General features: G+C 45.8%; 1 protein-coding gene across 4 annotated transcripts in view; it reads right to left on the bottom strand.

Moving 5' to 3' along the window:
- Positions 1-21,738, bottom strand: part of TRAK1 (trafficking protein, kinesin binding 1) — a 133,632-nt gene that overhangs the window by 7,605 nt on the left and 104,289 nt on the right. For 2 of the 4 annotated variants that reach the window (XM_011950937.1, XM_011950938.1), the window contains 4 exons: positions 19,194-19,270; positions 17,405-17,641; positions 15,753-16,069; positions 8,513-8,731 (listed from right to left, as the gene is read on the bottom strand). In XM_011950937.1, the coding sequence (XP_011806327.1) occupies positions 8,513-8,731; positions 15,753-16,069; positions 17,405-17,641; positions 19,194-19,270 (850 nt within the window). Of the gene's footprint in view, positions 1-5,899; positions 8,732-15,752; positions 16,070-17,404; positions 17,642-19,193; positions 19,271-21,738 lie in introns of those variants that run through there. The other 2 variants (XM_011950940.1, XM_011950939.1) reach the window with 1 other exon arrangement.

Here is a 21,738-nt window from a genome sequence, read left to right as displayed (position 1 = left end):
AAAAAAAAAAAAGAAAAAAAAAGAAAAAAGATACTGCCCCAAATAGCATGCACGATGAAGTGCCGGGATGATTCTCCCACCCAAGCCCACCCCACACTCTGCCCCTGTAGCAGCTCAGCCCCCAGAGACCTCCTGGGAGAAAACTGATTCAGATATCAGAGGCCATGAGGATTCAAAGGCCATGAAGATTCAAAAGGCTGTGAACTAGAATCTTCTAGCTCCTAATGGTATATTTTCTCTTGGATTTGACAAAAAGGAAAACAATGGAATTGGTTGCTGCCCCAAACCTACAGGTCCACACAGTTGACTATGTCTTAAAAGAAAACCAGGAACCCGATGAAACAAACAAACAAAAATGCTGGAGACACAAATTAAAGGCAGGCAGGACAAATCCAGAGTACAAAAGTGACGGTGATTAGAGGAGCAAGGCAAGATGGTTTGCCCTGATTTTTAAGGTCTGACTCGGGTCTGTGTGTCAAAGCAGGCTCCCACGGCACCTGGCATGACAGCCAGCACCATGGCCACAGGAGAAAACTCTCAGCCACGGGGAGCTCCAAGCAAAGCAGGAGGGAAGGAAAAAAAACACATAAAAATCGCCTTTATGAATCTTTCTTAATCAGTGAACACAATGGCTCAGGAACTCCAATAAGTAAGAAACTGCCACAAGCAAAACAAAAATGGAGTAAGCTATGAAGAGAAGGCAACCAAACAATCACGACTCTCTTACTGCAATAAGGTCTAGAAACAAAAATAACAGAAAGCCTGGGAAGTGCACCCCAAATAACAGGCATGAGGGGTTATTTGGGAAGGAGGAGAGCGGGAAATAAGACAACACAGTTGAAAGAGAGATAACATTTAAAAGAAATCAAACAAGGGAAGGCTAGATTTAAAATTAGAAGCATACCCCCATTTAAACACATGGCCAGAATATCAAATCAAAAGGTCACAAATGTTCACTTCCTCCTCCACCCTCTTACGTATTGGATCTTCAATTGCAATAGGGAGTGTGAGATGGACATTTTAGAGACATAGTTGCATCAGCAGAAGCAAACCCATCTTACACAAATGGGTTTTGGGGATAGGAAAAGGCTGCTAAAAATTCGCAAGTCACCATTCCCCAGAAGCAATGAATAGCCATAGAAGACCAAGGAAGATCAACAAGTTTCCAAAGTGCTAAAGCCAGAGACTCGGCCCCTCCAAAATACCACCAGGACGCCTGGACCCGTGGGCTCTCCGCATGTCACCACTGACTGCCAGGCCGCTGCTGCACCTCCCTTCCTTGAGACACAACAGAGAGACAGTGAGTCACCCATGACTGGGATCGTCAGAGGCTCCTCATGCTTGCTACAGAGAAGCAACGGCTGATTCCTAAAGCCCTGGGTGCAGGAAGAGAGCAAGTTCTAAAAAAAAAAAAAAAAAGAAAAAAAAAGAAAGAAAGAAAAGAAACATAAAACATCCTTCTTGGCAGGAAATAGGGGGGTTGGGGTGAAGGCTCACGGTGAAGTCACCAAGCCCATGCCACACATCAAAGCCCCCTTCTTTATCTAAATGGAAAGTTCTTTGCAGAAGATGGTATTATGTGTTCACCCCATGCTGCTCATTTGGGAGCTCAAAGGATAGAGTTTCTTCAATTTAAGGCTTTAACTCCCTATTCTTACTCTTTCTCTCAACCTGAGTGGAGGGCTTCCTAGTGTTGTGAAGAGACGGGTATAGGTTAAATGGGTTAGAGTATTAACAACAACAAATATTTTCATCATTTGATTTAGGAATGAATTTGGGTTTACCAATAAAAATCCTAATTCTTTTTAAATTGTTCTTCTTCCCCCAGATTCTGACACTAGCACAAAATGTGATATACGCTTTAAACTTAATTAATCCTTGATTATTATTCAAGATCTCCTATGTTGAGGGACTGCCCGTGGCTGTCGTGCAGATGTTTTGTACTCAAAACATACCACGTGTAAGCACACATCCTTCAGCTAGCTACAGGTGGACACATCAGAGGACTCTGCGAGAGTGAGAGCCACTTACTTTCACTCTGTATACAGAGTGAGAGCTCACCTGCTCTCTCTGGTTGGACTCTGGTGAGCCTTCTGCCTGGAGGAGGTATACTTGATCAGTGGCACTGACTGCCCATGCTCTCAGGGGCCCGTGATGTCTGGGACTGACTGGAAAACTGGGTGGCTGGGATCCTTCTGCTGCAGCCGGTGATGGGAAAGCCCTGACACGGCCCCCACTCCCTGGATGCCCCTCAGACTGCACTATATAGAGCAGGGTGGCTGCTGCTCTGTGGACTGCTCGGGCCTCCCAGGGAAGATAGGTAGGAAGCCCACTGCTTCCCATGGCCCAGTGCTTTCATGGTGAGAAGGGAGCACAGAAGAGGCTGGGACACTCCGGTGGGGCCCAGAGGTTCCACAGGGATTTGCAGGATGATTGGAACTCTGCCCTTCTGGCCACCCGTAATACAATTAGTACACACCTGCTCATGCATTTCCTTCCCTTCTAATGGCACTCTCCTTCCCCCATCCCTGGGAAGTGCTGGGGACAACAGAAGCTTTCTTCTCTCTAAAGGCCACCATAAAACCTAGTCCTTAAAAGAACCCTCACATGAGCCCACACAGAGACACTGGAAAATGCAACCATACTTGGTGTGTTGCTATGGGGAAATTCAGGGTGCAATACACAACCAGACACAGCTACTTCTGAGGAAGCCTCTGAGAACGGAAAAACACTGGCCATGCTGCATACCCAAGCTATTTTTAAAAACTCACAAAAATAACTTCTATAAATGTGAATTTACAAAAGCATCTCAAAATCTTAGAAAAGGGACTCCACCTTTGTGATGCACTGAGGGCCTTCCATGTTCTTTTTGTCACTCTTGGGAAGTGGCCAACTTGTATAAAATAAACCCTATTCCCTGACCTTTCTTTCCTTTTCTTAACTTGAGCACGTAGTGGGATGCTGCTGTCACATGACTTGGATCTGCTTTACAAGTTCTATAAACTCCTCAACCAATACACACACACACACCAACAGTGGCACCCACAGGCCAGCCTGTTCTATCCAAGTAAAAACAAATCTATTGAAAATAAAAGCCATTGTCCATCCAGATTAAGGGTATGTCTTGAGCTATCCCCTAGGAATATCAGTATATTTTAGTTGTTTAATGCCCAGCTTCTAATGACTTTGTTGCCTTTTGCTTCAGGGGTGGAAAGGGGAGAGGAAGATGTGTCTTTATCTGTCATCTGTATGAGAAATAGTTCCCTTTCCATTAAACAGATAGGGAAGAAGCAATGCTTTATCTCTTCCTAAAAGACTAAAATATCAGGGCATGGAAGATGCTCTAAAGACCTTCCTGTCTCTTCATTACGTAACTCTGCCCATGATATTTTCAGGGGGAAAAAAGTTCTATGATGAGTTCACGTGGGAAAAGCTGCATAGTTTGCCCTACAAGTCATCATTAATGTAAGTACTATTCTAGGGATTCATGTGGCTTTAACAAGTGTTTTCTCTGGAGGTGGGGAGTGGGGGAATTAAGAGCAGTTTCAGATGCAGCAGTGCAGTTTGTTTTAAAAAATACAAAAGTGATTTTAAACTGTAACATGTTGTACAAGATGACACTTTTAAAGGCCTTAGTTCTGGGCTTCACAGAGGCTTGGTATTTATTTTTTCTCTGCCTAAGCATTTCTTCAACAGAGCCCTCGACTGCTCCTGCAGCTCCGCAGAGATCCCTGAGCTCCTCGGTGATCAGACATCTGGCCAGCAGGAAGCTGGGAGGTTTCTATCACAGAGATTTCGAACCACACATCACAAGATCTTTTTCTGGTTTCTGCACAACTTATTTTTGGTTTCTGCAAAATTAAAAGTCGACTCTTCTTCCCACTACGTCAAGTTGCCTACCCTGTTTCACCTAAAAAGTATGTGATTTAAGAGACAAACAATTTCACAGCATTGTGCAGAGGGTCACAAATTCTCTCAAGTGCCCCTGGGGTATCTTCTAGAGAAAGGGAGATTTTTAGAATGCTGTTAAAATGTCAAAAGGGCAAATGCAGAAATCTCTTTGTAGTCTTCAGACACCAACAAAGCTGGACCCCATGCCCTTTTGTCCTCTTGTCCTTCCTTCTGTGGCAGACACCAACAGGTGAAGGGAGCTGGCCTGGCTGAGCTGCATCAAGACTTTTCCCGGCTGGTGCGTTCAAGGCCAGCACAAGAGAGCACTTCACCTGTGCTTTACTAGGCAGTGCGGTTGCACAGCTCCTCCCCTCAACACCGGGTGCTCCCGCAAGAGCCCTCCACATTAGAAGGGTGTCAGGTTCAGACACCTACTCCTCAGCCACCCACGTGCCTCCAGGAGCACCAGGGGACCCTCTATAGTGTTCAGAGGTGAGGACACCGGAGAGAAAATGCTCAACAAGTGGGCTTTGTTCTGGACATTTTAAGCAGAGCTGACTATGCTATTTGTTTTGAAGGAATCAGTTCTTTCATTCTTCATTCATTTTTCCACTTGCAGGTGGCAGTTGGCCTGTTTTACTCTGGCTTAATATACATTCTGATGGAAGAGCACAGGGCTTTCCTTAGCATCTCCTAATACAGGTGGGTGTGAGCCAACCATCCACTCTGTCCATAACAACCAAACTCCCTCATAACTGCCACAGAACCAGGCTGAATCGAAAAGTGTTCCCAACAGCGTGGGAACTCACATCAACTCTCTCAATGCAGACAATGGGAAGGAACTTCCCTGTACCCAAGGGTCTGTGAATCGAGCATACCAGACTTTTCTTTCCAGACCCATCAAGCCCCCAAACCAACTTCTCACAAGCCTGTCTGAACCCCACTTCTATGGTCTGTGGTGGACTGAAGTGGGGACAGGATACGAGCTGGCTCAGCTTTGCTCTAGCTGCCTGGCCTGGGCAAAGCTGCGGGAATACCCTGCTGGCCTGACTCTGCCTGGCTCCTTCCTACCACAAGCCCTTCTCGGCCCTTTCCTCACCCAGTCACTGCTCCTGACCTTGGGCCTATGTATCAAACAAGGAGGCAACAAAAGCAGCTGATTCTTGGCTTTTGCCTTGGTGGCCCAGTTGCTGAAGATTTAGGGAATTTTTCAAGGGCAATTTTAGCCAACTGTGTTTTTTGTCTTCCACTCTGACTTTAATTTAAGATCTCAGCTCCAGGTCAGGTGTGGTGGCTCACACCAGTAATCCCAGCACTTTGGGAGGCCAAGGTGGGCAGATCACTTGAAGCCAGAAGTCTGAGACCAGCCTGGTTAACAGGGTGAAAGCCCGTCTCCTCAAAAATACAAAAATTAGCTGGGCGTGGTGACGTGTGCCTATAGTCCCAGCTACTTGGGAGGCTGAGGCAGGAAAATCACTTGAACCCGGGAGGCGGAGGTTGCAGTGAGCTGAGACTACGCCACTGCATTCCAGCCTAGGCAACACAGTGAGACTCTGTCTCAAAAAAAAAAAAAAATCTCAGCTCCAATTAGGACAAGGTTCTACTGCCGGGTCACTGCCAGGTTAAGATGTCCAGATGCCATGATTCGTGTAAGTTTTTGAGGATACCTCCCCTCAATATGAATCAGTCTTGATGCATAAAAGCATTAAAATAAACTGACCGTCAATTTTCTCTATCCGTGTGGCTTTAATCCCACTTCTTTCTCACCTTTAAGGATCAAGGCATTCAAGATAATTCAACTGAACGGCTCATCCACTAGCCAACTACCGATTTAACTGTGTGACTTTAACTCTTAGTCCTTTGCCACATGCAGGCTCTTCCGCACACAAATACCTGAAATACAGAGTACTGACAGAACAAGATGATGACTAGTTCTGATAAGGTATACTTTCTATATAAATTAAAACATAAAACATATCACTGAAATAAAGTAAAACTGTAATCTAAAACTTTTTAAACAATCCATTTTAATCATCTAAATTATTTACAATACAATAACATGGAATCATCCTTTTTAAGACATGGAATTATAAAAATCAACAAGTGAATGATGCTTCAAATAATACATTTAAATACATTAATGAAATTTTTTCAGTGCTTAAAAGTTTTTCTCCATGGGACAGCAGGCTCTGGACAAAACTGCCTAGCATACAAGTCTTCCCAGTTTCCTTCTATCATACCAGCTGCACATAAAAAGGTTCGTCACCTTCTGTCTCCAAAGTGCCTCCCTACTGAGTCTTCCCAGGCAGACAGCAGCTCCTGGGATAGTACTGTTTGGCAACAGAAAAGCCCAAGCATAGAGGACGGATTAAAAGGCAGGGATGAGACATCATGGATACACATCCCAAGACAGAGGATGCCCCAAGCCTTCCCCATAAAGCTTATCTGTCTGCCTGTGTCTCCATGATGGCAGGCATAGAGCTACTTGGGACCTCCAGGATGATGGTATGCTTTTTACATTCTGAGAATCAAAATGGTCCTGTAATTCCCAATAGAGAAAATAGAGCCAATTCATTGTTCACCCCTCTCCTCCTCTCCTGAAGCCAGTTTTTAAAGATGAACATTACCCAGAAAATAAGCCCCAAAGAATTCTCATCTGAATGGTCAGACCCTTCCTAAATTACCTTTGGCAACCTAGGTAATTATTTTTTATTACACACCTCCAACCTGACCCTTTCTACAGTTTCAACTATAAATGTTCATGCCCCTCCTCAAATAGTGTTTCTAAGATGAATTTGCTACAGGTTTGAGTACAGAGGGAACAAGCAAGAAAAATGTCAGTGTTTATGTTAAGGAGAGTGGTCAGGATGTCCCCAGTCCTCATTATTGGTCCCTTCTCTCTCTCTGTCCTCCAAGATAAGTTCTTTGTTGACTTGATAAGCCTTAGTCCTTCTGTACAACTTCTAGAAGGTACACCTAAAGGTGCTTCTTTGCACTTCCAGAACTCACCTTCTATTCTACCTGTAAGGTTGTAGGGGAGTATCCCAATCGGCATGGTGCCTACCCCTGCAGCCACAAAAACCCGCCAGGCATCATGTGTCTGCACCACCACCTGCCTTCCTGATGGCCACTGGTGCTGATGACAAAACTGGGACAGTACCGCAGCTGGTTTCCCTTTTTCAAGTGTGTAGATACGAAATAAAAAACCATTTTCATTCCCTCACACGCTTAATCTAGTAATTTAACTGCTTTAAAAAAAAAAATCAAACCATAAACAAACCTATGTACTAAACAAATCACATGACTTGATGACTTCTCTAAAATTAATGTCAAGGAAAAAAGGAAAAGTTGATCCCAAATAAAATCCCTTGACCACAGCTGTCTGAAATTCACCAGGGGAATGAGAGAACCTCAGCTCTTTCCTGCCCTGTGTTTCAAGGGGAGTGTTGTGGCCTTCACAAATGATAATTACGAATCACAAAGATGAATGTCCTCGCTTCAAACCTGGTGAATCCTCGGGAATGTCATGAGGATGACAACACAAGGTTAATTCATTTTTTTCTCAGTCTCTCCCCTGACTCCACAAAAGCTTTGTCTTCCCAACACAAGGGGCTAGGAGGTCCAGTCTAGGCAGAGCATGCTGTTGGGATAAACAGTAACCATGTGGTCCCATGATTCCCAGGGCTCTGAGCACAAAGCTTTTCATCCCAGTGGCAACTGGGATGTGGGTAATTCTGTAAACTCATGGCCACACCTTTAACGCTTGGGTGCAGTGGGTGGAGTCAGCCAGAGCTCTTTTCCAGCTTCATCTAGGGTCTTCTCTCTGGAAAAGCTCAGTGACATTCTTCAAAGGTTTATTTGGTTAAGGAGTATTGCTAAAACACTTTATAAAAATCCACTTTGAACATATGTGTAAGCTGAAAAGAAAATGACATATACACCTCCATTGAAGTTGGGAAAGTGAAAAGGCTGATGAAGTGTCTGAAATCCTGAACCTTTCCTGGTTCTTTCTATTTTAATACAGCATACAGGTAACAGATGATCTCATTTACCTTCTGAATGACCCAGCACTCAATTTCCCTAAAACTGCTCAGCTCCACTTGGAAATCACCAGGGGACTTGAGAATCTTCCCCTTAGACTCAGGGAGACACCCAGACCAGGAAAAAGGGCACTGATGTTTTTCAGGGGCCCCAAAGCCCCCCTTTTTTTTTTTTTTTTAGCAGCCTTTCCTGCTCCCACTTTATGATCCCTGCTGGGCCATGCACCTCCCAGATGGGCAGGGGAGCTACACCCATTGTTACAAATAGGAGTCATCAGACTCTGTGTTTAAAAACAGAACTGTGCAATGAGAATGCTTTAATCATCACCCACACAGACGAGCGGAAGCTACAGACAGAGAGCCACTACGGATGGTGCTCGGAACAGAAGTGAGAATGGCCCAAAACTCTGCCTCCGGGAAAGGTGCCAAGTTTACAGGACTTATCGTGGTGCCCTCACCAGACCCCTCCTCCTCCTCCTCCTCCGTGGCCGCTGGCTCCTGCATCTCCTCTGGGGAAGCCTGAGGCCGGCTCGGGTAACTTCTGCTGCCTGAGACAGTCACATGGGCTCGGGACCTCTCACCTGAGGTCTCTGGGTGCTGAACTGGCGTGGAGGTAGCTAGGCGCGGGAGAGAAATGTGGTCACCTGTGTCATCTTCTTCAAAGTCGTTAAGGCAGTACACTTCGTCCAGGTCAACATCCAGTGTCCGGAAGCCCTTGGTGACCACACCAGGCCGGGGGTCCAGGATGCCCCCAAGGTGAGGCTGGGCCAACTGCTGCCAGTGGTGAAGGGTGGCAGAACCTTGCAGGAGAAAGGGAATGGAAGAAGGGGGACAAGGGGAAGAGAGGGTTAGGATGGAAGTCCAAGACAATGGCTGTTTACCACCCTCAAAGTGCTTAGCGTGAACCCCAGCAGGGTCTGGGCCGCCAGGCGGACTGCAGGGGGAACTTCAGTGGAGCTCCCTTCGCCCTTCCTGCCATGAAACAGTAGCCAAACCCTAACATGATCAGAAGGGGTACCAAGTTAAGAAATCAACAATTTTTTGTTTTTTTTAAGTAAAATCCACACCATAGTATGTGCAAAAGAGGTTTGGTGGCGAGGTCTTTATTTTAATCAACCGATGTCCGCCCCAGAACTCAACACCTTCTCATTTTACAAAATGGAAGGGGGAAAATGGAGGGACAAGCACAAAACGGGGGCCACATGTACTGATTCTAGGCCAAATACACACTCCTGGGAACAGGGAAGACATAAGCTCAGGCAGAATAAGACCATGCCAAGCCAAGCCCAGGACCCACAGCAAGAGGAAAGCAAAAAGAAATGAAAGCAGCACACAGAGATATGTGGTAGATGTGACCATTACCTCCTTTACTTAGGTTTTCGGTATTTTGCCAGCAACTCTGAGAGGCTGCCGGGTTAGGGAGAAGGAATTGGGTTAAAAAGGTGTGATTTAAGAACACAGTAAGTCCACATGGAGGTCTAAAGCCGGGGAGCCCATCTTCTCAATGACACCAAACCCCAGGACGCCGATGACATCATGCAAGGTCTGTTAATAACACCGGAGTGTGTCCCTGAAGACCTCAAGGTGTCACAGGTGCTCTACAAAGAGAAGTGTTCCTAGGCCAAGCATGCTCGGGAAACTGAAGTGTTTTTACTGAGGGGCATCACAGAACCTTTAGTGTGTTACAGTGTTTTTGCCCAACTTACTTGACAGAGCAACCCTTTTTACCTTGGAACACTTATTAATGCCTCACATGACACCATGCTAGTGCATGGCCCGTGAGGCTCGCAGGGCTAGCCCCATTCTACAGAGGCAGAAGGCACTCAAATGTGCATGGCCACACAAATAAATATTCCATGCTCAAAGGAGAGACTTCTGAAGAGGTTCTTGGGCACTGGAAGGCAGGTGCCTTCCTACACAAATGGATGCTCGGGCAGTCACCACTGGTTTACCAAGGGTATACTTCCTGGGTAGGCAAGAAGTCCTCCAGGATACCAGGCTGCCCTGGTGAGCGAAGGAAAGGGAGTCAAGGATGCCAGGAGCCAGCAGCTCAGGAAGTCAAGACAAAAGACAACGGAACGCAGGCAGGCCAAGGTGGGAGGTGATAGGGTGAGGGAGAGGCCCCATGGTGTGCGCAGAGAGTCTGCCATTTCCAAACACCCCTTGGAAATAACTTCTCATGGGTCAATCTTAGCCAGGGAGGCTTGAAAGGGATTTATAAATGAGCAATTTCAAATCCGCTTAAAAGGAAAAAAAAGGTGCACACTGCCAATACATGTTTAACGAGTTCCTAGACACCCACAGGAAGGTTTATCCCAGTTTTAAGAGTTCATGGGTACAACAGCAACATACTTAATCTGGATCTATTAAATGTAAATAGAAAATACTCTAAATTCAAGAAAAAAAGAAATAGGAAAGAATAACATACAATGAAAGAGGGTATCACATATCTGTTCCCTCACTAGGTACTAAGATGCATCTAGAGCGGTGTTCTCAATTAGGGTCGATTTTGCGCCCCATACGCGCCCCCCGCCCAGGGACATTTGGTAATGTCTGGAGACACAGTTGGTTGTCACAGCTGTGGAGGAACGGCATCTAGTGCTAATGGCATCTAGGGGGTAAAAGCCAGAGATGCTGCAAAACATCCCACAATGTCCAGGACAGCCCCCACAACAAAGAATGAACTGGCCCCAAATGTCAGCAGGGCTGGGGTTGAGAAACCTTGCTCTAGAGCTGTGGTTCTTAACTCTCGGATGTTTTGAGAATCTGAAGGAAGCTGTGGACCCACTTCCTAAAGGAAGGGTGCATGCTAGCAACACCGTGCAAACAAGGCCAGGGCTTCGCAGACCTGCGGAGACCAGTTCATGGGCTCCCGAGTCCCAGATGCCACAGCATCGCTGTGATTTTTCTAAAATTAAGCTTCCCTATATTGAGGCAGGCCTGCATGGCAGTTTGTTTTACATGTATTATACCAACTCACTCCTCAACACCATCCTAGGAACTAAGTATGATTAAACACTTTACAGATAGGGGCATGGTGGCTGCCTGAAGTTAGATAACTTTCCAAAGCCACTTAATTAGTGGTGGCATAGCCGGGGTTCAGAACTAAAGACCAAGTTTTCACACTGCCCATCCATCAAAACCCACAGGTCTGAGAACAAGGACATCAGTGTCCCAGCTGCACAAATGGTCAGCAGCAGAATTTCCAGATGGCTGTCCAGGGCCTGCCAGAAGACATTCCTGCTGATAGGAGTTCTCTGCTGTCCCTGGGGACTCGCATTCACACTACCTAATGGGCCCTGGTATAAACGCTCATTGGCTGTGCAGGCACATTCCTGATAACAAAACAGCACCACGAGAAGTCTTAAAGAAGCCACTGTCCTGTCATGTTCAGCTCGGGACTGTACACTGGAGTCTGAGAAGGATGAGAAAACCCCAGGTACAATATGGCCACGTCACCTCTACTTTTGGAAGGGAAAAGGATATACTTCCCAGTAGACTCTGGGAAGTGAAGAACCCTGGTAAGGAAATGCCAAACCTCATCATCCTTCTAAAGGGGTGTCTGAGATGTTTACAATTCACTGGGAAAGAACCCAGGGAGGCTGGAGGTCTGGGCCATGACAAGAGTCTCACAGGCCTTTCCCCTCCAACTGTTCAACCGGCTGCCCCATCACTCCCTCTCCTCACCTGCTCCCAAGAATGAGCTGAAGAGAGAAATGAGGCTACAAAGGGTCTGCTGCTTGGAGTTAAGGAGGTCACAGAAATACATGGGGTTACTTGCATTCTCTGACACTCCACAGCCAAGGAAATTTAGTGAAATTACAACTAAAATATTACGTGGAAAGATGCATCATGCTCAGATTTTTATCCGATGCCTTGGGCATCCTTTACTCATGTAAGAACAGCCAACTTTTACTGGCCTTTTACTAAGCGCCAGGCACTTTTCTGAGGTCTACATTTATAATTCACTTAATCTTCACATTATCCCTGCTGTCTGCATTCTGCAGATGAGGAAACTTGAGTACAGGAAGGGAAAGTAACTTGCTAGAAGCTGCATAGCTGGCAAGTGGCTTGACTGATCTGGGACTGAAACCAAGGCTGGCTCCAGTGTCCATTCTCTTAACCCTCAGCAGTGAGAGGCCTCACACACGAAAGTCTCCGAAACCTAGTCAATAACACACCTGAACGGCTTTCTAGATTCCCATGTAGGTGCTTTCTCAAACCTGAGTGCTATTTCAGTTATGTCATGCTGTGGGGCTCATGGACTATCTCCACTCCCGGCTGGTTCCAAGGTCCCAGTGGGGTTTGCCAAGCCCGTCAACTGGGCAGAACACCTCATGCCTCACCTCCCTGCTGCTGCCTAAACCACCATGTGGGAATTCTACCAATCTCCTGGCTGCCTGGAGTCCTTCCTTTGACACAAGAAGGTGTACGAATTAAAAAATAAATATGAATTGCATCTTATTCAGAGCCCAAGTTGCCTCTTTCTTTCCATTTCTCCAGCTCATTACCCAGCCTGGCTTCTTTACTTGCCAAACGCTGTAATACGAGCTACCTCCCATTACCAACTGAAGACCTGCTCACTCCTCTCACCCACATTAAAATCAGGCAGGAGTTGGGCAAACAGGGCAAGGAAAGAGAGGAAGCTTCATGTTCCTGGTTGGCCCCAAGATAAAGTTCTATGGGAAAAGGGCATGGACAGTGGGGAAAACTTAACTATGGTCATGGTGTCTTTCCCCCTCTGCTTTCCTTCCATACCCCAGTGTTCCAGCTAAAACATTTTCAAGTCATCAAAGGAGAGGAAACTCCAAAATCCACTGATGTCAGAGGAGCATGAGGGTTTAGACACTAGAACGAAACCTGCTGGATAATGCACAGCTTCGAAATGTATCCTTTCCCTTATTTACATATTATTTATTTGAAAATGCTACCTTGGTTATGATTAAGCAGAAAGGAAGTGCAAATTACAGGAAAAAAATACTGCCTGCCTTGGTCTTTTTAAGGCGGATATCTTTCTAGTTTGAATGCTTTGTTTGTTATTCACCTGCTTAAAACTGGTAAGGTAAGATGAAGAGACAAGAGATTGCTAGCACTCTTAAACACTTAGCTGCTTTGGCTTTCACAATAAGCAGATGGCAAGATTAATTAACAGGTAAGGGAGCCAGATGGAAGACACTGATTGGCTATCTGCTGTGATCTCAGCCAACAGTCTCTCGGGACCTTCCCCCAGGTCCACTTACCTGGGCTGATGGTGATCATGGGAATCTTACTAGCTTCTCAGTGGGCCAACAGAAAAAGATAATTTAAGAACATGACCCTAGTGCTGGTCCAGATCTCAACACTAGTAACTTAGCCCTACAGACCTGGACTGGAGCAAGCTTGGGAAGCCAACATTTTAATAAGCACCTATTAGATGCCAGGTACAATATACAATGCTTCCCATTTACTCCTCACCAGAATCTGGTTTGATAGCTATCAGCCTATGTCATAACCACAACTAAATAGGAAACAGGGCTCAAAAAGTGGGGTGATTTATCTAATGTCACAGTCAGAGCTGTACTGAACCTGGCCCAGGCTGACTTCTGTGTCAGCATCCCATCTTATCATATTAAACATGGTAACACAAAAAAATAACTGTAGAGGAGAGGGAAACAAGAAAATATTGGTTGTAACAGCTAAGAAGTCTGAGCCAGGTGTGGTGACTCACACCTGTAATCTTAACACTTTGGGAGGCTGAGGTGGAAGGGTAACTTGAGGGCAGAGGTTCAAGACCAGCCTGGGCAACATAGTAAGACCCTGTCTCTACAAATAAATAAATTAGCCAGGTGTGGTGGTGCACTCCTGTAGTCCTAGCTACTTGGGAAGCTGAGGCGGGAAGATTGCTTGAGCCCAGGAATTCAAGCTTGTAGGGAGCTGTGATCACACCACTGTACTGCAGCCTACGTGACAGAGCGAGACCCTGTCTTAAAAACTAAATACATAAATAAACAGTTAAGAAGTCAGAGAACTACAAAATGGAGCCTAAAGGATCTATATCATGAGGTTGTGTTATAGGCCACTGTGATAAGACAAATAACTTTTCAATGGTATTGATTTAGCCTCCTGGGTAGCAGAGCACTACAGATGAAATTCACCTTGCTAATCTAACAGGATTTCCTATTATCCTATTAACTGATCACAAAAATACTGCCAAGTCACAAAATTAAAAGAAATAAAGATGAACTGGCTAAAACGTGTGCTTTGAAAATAAATTCAAAAACATATTCTTAAATGATCTAATGAAACACAGAGTCAAATATAGAAAGCAGACAAGACAGAGATGATAAATTCCAATGATTTTTGAGTGACAAAGGAGAAAAAAGGAAAGTAAGGCAGAAAGTAAAATTGCAGAAATGAAAGATTTTATTGAAAGAACAGACACACTGTAGATCAGAAAACAATCACCAAGCTTACAACGAAATAAATAATCAAAAAAGAGAAAGCCATACCTTTTTGGAACTCTAAGAAGGACCCCAATTATACAATTTTAAAATAATAATAAAAACAAACTAGCCCGCCCTCTTCCTTTGGAGACTATGGAGCCCAGTCATGTCCTGGGTCTTTAACAAGCACAGCCTTACCTTATAGCATGCGTTCTCACGGGGGCAATATTGCTCCCGAGGGGCAAAAACAGGTTCTTTTGAGGTGAACATAATTGGATTGTTTTTATTTTAATACCATAGATATACTGTTTATGTAGTGTTTATGTATACTGTATATGGATATACATATAGTACATAAACAATATATCTGTGGTATTAAAATGTCATCGGGGTGATTAGGAAAAACGTCTTAGAAGGCTCCTTAGAAGGGACATTACTTTTGAAAAGTTGGGTAGGTTCTGCCTTACAGAAGTTTTGATTTGGCTTTGCATCCTAAGTGTAACATAGTTTTAAAATAGCTTCTCAAACTTACATGGCTTTCAAAACTAAAGGAGTAAAAAATGAAAAATATAAACACTTGGTGGCTCTTGGCAGGGCAGTGGTACGTAGAGGGAAAACATTTTTAAGTGCTTAAAAAAAAAAAAAAAGGAGGGCGGGAAAGAGCGAGAGAGGGAGGGAGGGAGGGAGGAAGAAGTTTTTCCATAGTTTAATCATCTGAGGTGCCCCGATACTGAAATATGAACTGCCCCTGGAAAAGGGTGGCTTAAGGAGGTACAAAACTCACTGTCTCCACAGCCACCCTCCTCCCTGGGCTCCAAATTGTAGACTCTAGGAGCCGAGCTCAGAACATAATGCATCTGCCAAAAGCCACAACCTTGTTATATGAAGTTCAAATCAAAACACATTAAGCCCACAAATCACATTCAGGTGGTTACGGGAAAAAAAAAAATCCCCATTTAATAGAGTTTGCTTGGAACCTCTCCCTGACACCAAAACTTCGGAGAAGCTAAAGCGTTAATTCTCTGCATTCCTCACACCCACAGGCAAAACCTAATTAATTTTTGAATCTGTTAGCAATGCCTCTACTGCCACAAAAGGTTTTTATTTCTAAGGTTCTAAAGGCAAAGGAAATAACTGGAAGACCACAGTGCACATGCTTGTCTTTCCTTGGCAAGTTTGGTGGCCTATGTGTGCAGTGTCACACCTGCCAGCCAGAGGGGAGGGATGGAGGCCTAGGCTCAGCGCCACCCTCAGAGGAACTCAAACCAGCAGCGCGGGTGGCTGTCTCGGAAGAAAAAGGAGTAGGCGTGACAGAGATGACCCGCCTTCCGCAGGTGGATCAGGGACCACAGGGAGTCCCCCAGGAGGACAGAGAGAGGCCGAGGCCCCGCGCGATCACCTTCCAGCGGCTTCACAATCTGGAGCTTCTCGGGCAGGTAGGAGCGGCTGCTGAAGGACATGCCGGAGAAGCCGGTGAACTCGGAGAAGCGGGAGTGTGTGCCCAGGGACATGATGCTCTCAGTGGGTGTGAGGGAGCCGCTGCGCAGCTCGCCCTTCTCTGCCAGCTCCTGGAGCTTCCTCTCTTGCTCCTCCTCAAAGAACCTCCTCTCCGAGAGGTAGTTCTCCCGGCGCAGGGACAGCCGCCTCAGGGCTGTCTCCAGGTCGTGGGAGCCTGGGGTGCCCGGCGTCCCCAGCTTCTTACTCCGCTCATCATTTCTGGAAGAAGAAAGGAGTGTGAGGGTGGAACACTAGCCAGTCTCCAACGGCACAGAGGCCCGACTGCTCAATGCACAGGGGAGGACGTTCCCTGGGGCTGCAGGATTCTCCATGGGAGCCAAGGCAAGCAGTTGACATTTAGGCAAAAGGGGGAAACAAATGCTTGCCCAGAACTACTCCTGCCAGGGGTTTTTTTTAAAGTGGGGTTGAGGTGGGGTGAGGACTAAGGTGGGATGAATATTTTGCACACAGACTAGGTAAATTCAGTCCCTCTAAACATCTCCCTCAAGAATCTTTAGGAAGAAACCTGTAGGCTGCCGTTCCTGGCTACCAGAAGGGCAACTGGTTTAAGGGATGCTTCTCTCTCCCCTTGAAGGAAAGAAGCCCAGACCCTGAACAAAACCTGCTCTGATCAAGGAGCTTCCTGTCTGTCTGATCCAACTGGTCCAGAAGAATCAATTTTATTAAGTCAGAGGAAAACGATATACAAAGTGGACAACTGTGTGTGTGTGTGTAGGTTCTGTAGGGCTTCAGGACAAGGAGGAACTGACCTCTCCTGAGGAAAACCCAGTCCTGGGCACCTTGGCCCCCCCCTGCACCCTACCCTCTGAAACTTGTGACCACATTCTGGTCACAAGACAGAGAGCCTGAGTCCTCAGCCTTTCCAACATCAAACTACAAAAGGGTCACAAAACAAATGTCTATTCTGTAGCCTTACCGTGAAGACTAACAAAAATATATATATATATTCATTAATCCTCCCCCGCAAGCATTTCACAAGATAGCAGACTTTCTGGCATCATCTTGTTATACATCTTTAAGCTGATTAAAATATCATATCAAGGATAGGCGTAGGCTTGGTGGGTAGGTAAAACAGATTTGGAGAACTGTTAAGGTCTGCCTTTTTTTTTTTTTTTTCTTTTGTTTTTGAGACAGCGTCTCACTCTGTCACCCAGGCTGGAGTGCAGTGGTGTGATTATCAGCTTGCTGCAACCTCCACCTCCTGGGTTCAAGCGATTCTCCTGCCTCAGTCTCCTGAGTAGCTGAGATTACAGGCGAGCGCCACCCCGCCCAGCTAATTTTTTGTACGTTTAGTAGAAATGGGATTTTGTAGTGTTGCCCAGGCTGGTCTCAAACTCCTGAGCTCAGGCAATCCTCCTGCCTCAGCCTCCCAAAGTGCTAGGATTACAGGCATGAGCCACCACGCCTGGCCAGGTCTGTATTTTTCAGGCGACTCTCAACTACCTCCCTCTTAACAATTACTAAGCCTGCAGGCAATCCATACTACCACTCCTCACCCCAAAACAGAGAAGTGAAAACTCCCAGTTTGCTCACCCCAGGTCGGCTGCCTCTGTTTCCAGAATGATGCTGTTGGTCTTGTTGTCGAGGACGACGTTACCTATGTCGCTGCCGTAGAAGCTGGACCGGGGCGTGCTGACACAGCTGGACAGGAGGGAGTTCATGGCCGAGGACTGGTTGGAGCCAGGAATGTTCATAGGAGAAGGGGTCAGAGATCTCTGCTTGACGACCTGGTTGATGTTTCTTACTGTCTCAAAGACACGCTTCTGGTGACTAGGGAGAATGCACGGCATCCGTGAGTGAGCAAATGCGGGCACGACCCTGGAGTTTAATCCTCCAAAAATGACCAACTGAGGAGCCAATCAAGGGAACCTGGCCTGTGACGAGTCCCCAGGCAGCCCACTATCCTGTGCCTGCCACCTGTTTCTTAGGGTACTGGCTGCCTCCTTCACAATGCGAAATTTCAGAGCTTCAACACCCACTAAATCCAGAACTTGAACCACGGTTGTGCTAAAGATGCTAGCAAGAGTGAAATTGTGTTTTACATCCCTAAAGCCTAACCTACAAATAAAAATACTTAAGTTGACTTTTGTCTCCTCGTTTTCTTTTTTCATAATATTCACTAGAATACATGCTGCAGCAGAGCCGTGTTCACTGCTTAGCACATAGCAGAGATCAACGAACACTTGTAGAATGAATATTCATATAAAAAAAGCAAGACTTAAAGTTAGTCTTCCACTTCTGTAATTAGATGATCAATACTAGATTTGTCTATTTTTTGGAAAGTGTTATTTCAGGAGCAGAACCACACTTTGATGCTCATTTGTTCCCTTTTAAAGAGAAAAGGGTAGGCATGTTTTTACAATGGCCACTTCCTTCTGGGGTGCAAAGGGTGTCACACATATACCGAACCTCTCTTGGACACTTGTCACTCCCAGGATCTCATTTAAGTTCTGTCTATGGAGTCTGGGTACAGAGAAAACACAATGAAATCTGGCTCACAGGTTCCTTACAAACACCTTGGGGCAGGCTAAGTACAAGAGTTGAGTTAGGAAGAGAGATGGTAGAAGCTCCTATCCTTAGGTGTATTCAGAAGGAGATGGAAGCCTTGCACAAAATCCTTGAAGAGCCCTCTGAATCTCATACTATGTTGATTTTAAACTTTTTAAAAGTTTTCCACTGAAATGAAAGACAAAAACGTGTAGCTATATCAAGACGAAGCTTGTGTTAAGACAGATGGGAAACATGTATCTCCTTTTCTAGGACTTTCTGGAAGTTCAAAATTTGTCTTTAAAACCTAAGAAGAAGAGGAGCACAGTGGCTCACAGGCCAGTGGCTCACGCCTGTAATCCCAACGCTCTGGGGAGACCAAGGCAGGAGGATCACTTGAAGCCAGGAGTTTGAGATCAGCCTAAGCAACATGGCAAAGCCCCATGTCTACAAAAGATTTTTTTAAACTAGCTGGAAATGGTGGCATGCACCTGTAGCCCCAGCTACTCAAGAGGCTGAGGCAACAGGATTACTTGAGCCCAGGAGTTCGAGGCTGCAGTGAGCTATGATCACATCACCGCACTCTGGCGTGGCCAATGAAGTGAGACACCCCATTGCTAAAAAGTAAATAAATAAAAATTAACGCTAACAAAAGCTAGTAAGAGGAGCTGAAGGATGCTGTCAGCTGTGTTCTATTATTTCCCTTAATCTGGACCGGGAAGGACAATAGTCAATCACTGTTGGTACCCAGAGCCTCAACATTGCTAGGTTTTGAACACCACAGGTCACAAGGTGGTCTCTGGGAAGCGCAGAACTGTAAAAACTGTGGCCATACGTGATGTCTGGAGACTCGGCCTCTTCCAACTGCAGCTCCTTGCGCATTGTTCCCTCAATCTCTGCTGCCAAGGAGTCCTGGGAAAAGCCAGAAAAAGACAAATGTCAAGTGAGCGCCAATTCAAATGCTCTGTCTCTAAAAGTGGTATGCACCCAGGTGGGCCATGGAGAGTAAACCAAGGCATCAGAAGCTCACAGTCTTCCCACAATACAAAGTGAACAGCACTCTCTGTTATCAGAGACCCTGGCGGAGCAGTTACCCAAGTAGGTTCTGAGTGTGGCAGTGCCATTGGGCACTGAGTGTAAAGCTGCTGACCCACATGCCATTAGGTGTCTAAAAGCAAACCCTATGCTCCGTTGGCCAAACCACGGAGCTGCAACCATGGCTACAAGGTGGGATGCAGAACTTATGAGGGAGGGGTGATGTGTTCAGAATGATGGAGACAGGTGAATTTCCAAATACCTCTGAGCTCACAGTGAGATACGGCACCAGAGCCCACACAGGCCACACAAAGCTATTGTCCCCCTAATCTACAGGTTCTGTCACACGCCCTCTGTGTCTAAGATTTTGACACCAAGAACTGACCAATGGCCTCCAACTTCGGCTCTTAAGGAAGCCTTTTCCACCTCCAAAGGGCACTCTGGTTCTGTGCTCGCGAGAGGGTCTCTACATACAAGACATGAGTCACGCGCACTGCCATCTCTAGGTTTCTGCTCTCATCCTCCCTGGACTCCTGCAAGGGAAGTTCCTCTCGCCGCCAACTATCCATGGCCCCACCCACCTTTAAACAACCTGCCCAGGAAATGTAGGATTCCTGTTTCCACTAGGAATCTTGCATTTTTTTTTCTGAAGCAGACACCAAATACAGTTAAGTCCTTGCCACTTTTCTCAACAGCTCACATCTCTCTCTCTCCAGCTTTGTGGGTCAGGGGAAGGCTAGTCACTGATGGCTTCTCACTTCACCAATGCAAGCCTCAAGCTGAGACTCAACAACAAAGGCTGCCAGATGGATGCCCCCTGTCCTGTACCGCTCATCACTCAGCATTGTAGGAGGTGGAGCCTAACACACAATCCCTTACACATGGTAGATACCCACAGGACCAGGTGTGTGCAGAAAAGCACCGGTTCAGCACCAGAGGAGGACATCCATGGAGGACAACCTGAAGGGAAAAGCTAAATTCATGTTAAACAACAGAACTTCCTGTGATGATGGACACATCCTTTGTGCTGGGACATACGTACATGTGGAAACCACCAGCCAGGGCTGGCTAGTGAGCACATGAAATGTGGCTTGTGACTGAGGACCTGAATTTGCAATTATATTTTAATTGAATTGATTTAAATTTGCAAAGCCACATGTGGCCAGTGGCTTCCCAGCAGATAGCACCTGGGGACTCCAGGGCATCCACCTCAGCGGCTTCATGGTCGATGGGGATGCTTCAGTCTGGAGGCTGGAACCAAGTGGGGGACTCCACAGGAGTCAGCACGAAGATGGATGAATAAAGGGCTAGCAGACTTTTTTCAATCCTTATTCACAAATATGCATTTTATTTTGTAATTTTTACCCACAGATTGCCATTAAACGTTATGTCTAATAAGGGCTTCCCTAGATGAGTCTGACATCTTTTAAGTCAGCTTATTTTTTAATACTGCTATTCACCATACAATTTACAAATAGAGAGGAAAGGACCTTCATACACCTTAAGAAAAATGAAGTGTCAAATTACTACAGTCGGCCCTCTGTATCTGTGGGCTCCACTTCCTCAGATTCAACTAATCTTGGACAGAAAATTTGGGGAAAGAAAACAAAAAAAAAAATACAAATTTAAAAATCAGTACAGTGTAACAACTACTTACGTAGCGTTTACATTGCATGAGGTATTACCAGTAATCTAGAGATGATTTTTTTGTATGTGGAAGGGCATGCATAAGTTATAAGCAAACACTAAGCTCTTTCATATCAGGGACTTAGGCACTGGAGGATTTGGTATCTGCAGGGGGTCCTGGAACCAATCCCCCTCAGATACTGAGGGATGACTGTAATTTCAAAGCCATACTGAGATAAAGTCACATGTAGGTTCTGTGATTCGTTTTTGGCCATGACCCTCTCCCCTCTGGCAATCTAGGCAAGTCTGTGGATCCCTTCTCAGAGTAATATTTTTAGGCAAATAAAATTATGAGGATTATAAAAGAAGGCAGATACATATCAATATAACAACGTGTGTGTGTGTGAGAGAGAGAGAGAGAGAAAAAGAGAGAGAGACGAGAGAGAAATGAGTTCAGGACTGGTTACTGCTGTCATGAGAGAGAGAGAGACTGAGAGAGAGAGAGAAGAGAGAGAAATGAGTTCAGGACTGGTTACTGCTGTCATTTTGAAATGGAGATCAGCATCTGTGGTGTTGTGAGGCATCTGTAACAACTGAAATGTGCCATAGGGCCAGGCGCCGTGGCTCACGCCTGTAATCCTAGCGTTTTAGGAGGCCGAGATGGGTGGATCACCTGAGGTCAGGAGTTCGAGACCAGCCTGGCCAATATGGTGAAACCC

This window comes from Colobus angolensis, unplaced genomic scaffold (genome assembly GCF_000951035.1).
Source record: "Colobus angolensis palliatus isolate OR3802 unplaced genomic scaffold, Cang.pa_1.0 Scaffold311, whole genome shotgun sequence".
Lineage (NCBI taxonomy): Eukaryota > Metazoa > Chordata > Mammalia > Primates > Cercopithecidae > Colobus > Colobus angolensis.
Note: the sequence above shows the minus strand (reverse complement) of the source record. Positions and strands in the feature narration are given on the sequence as shown.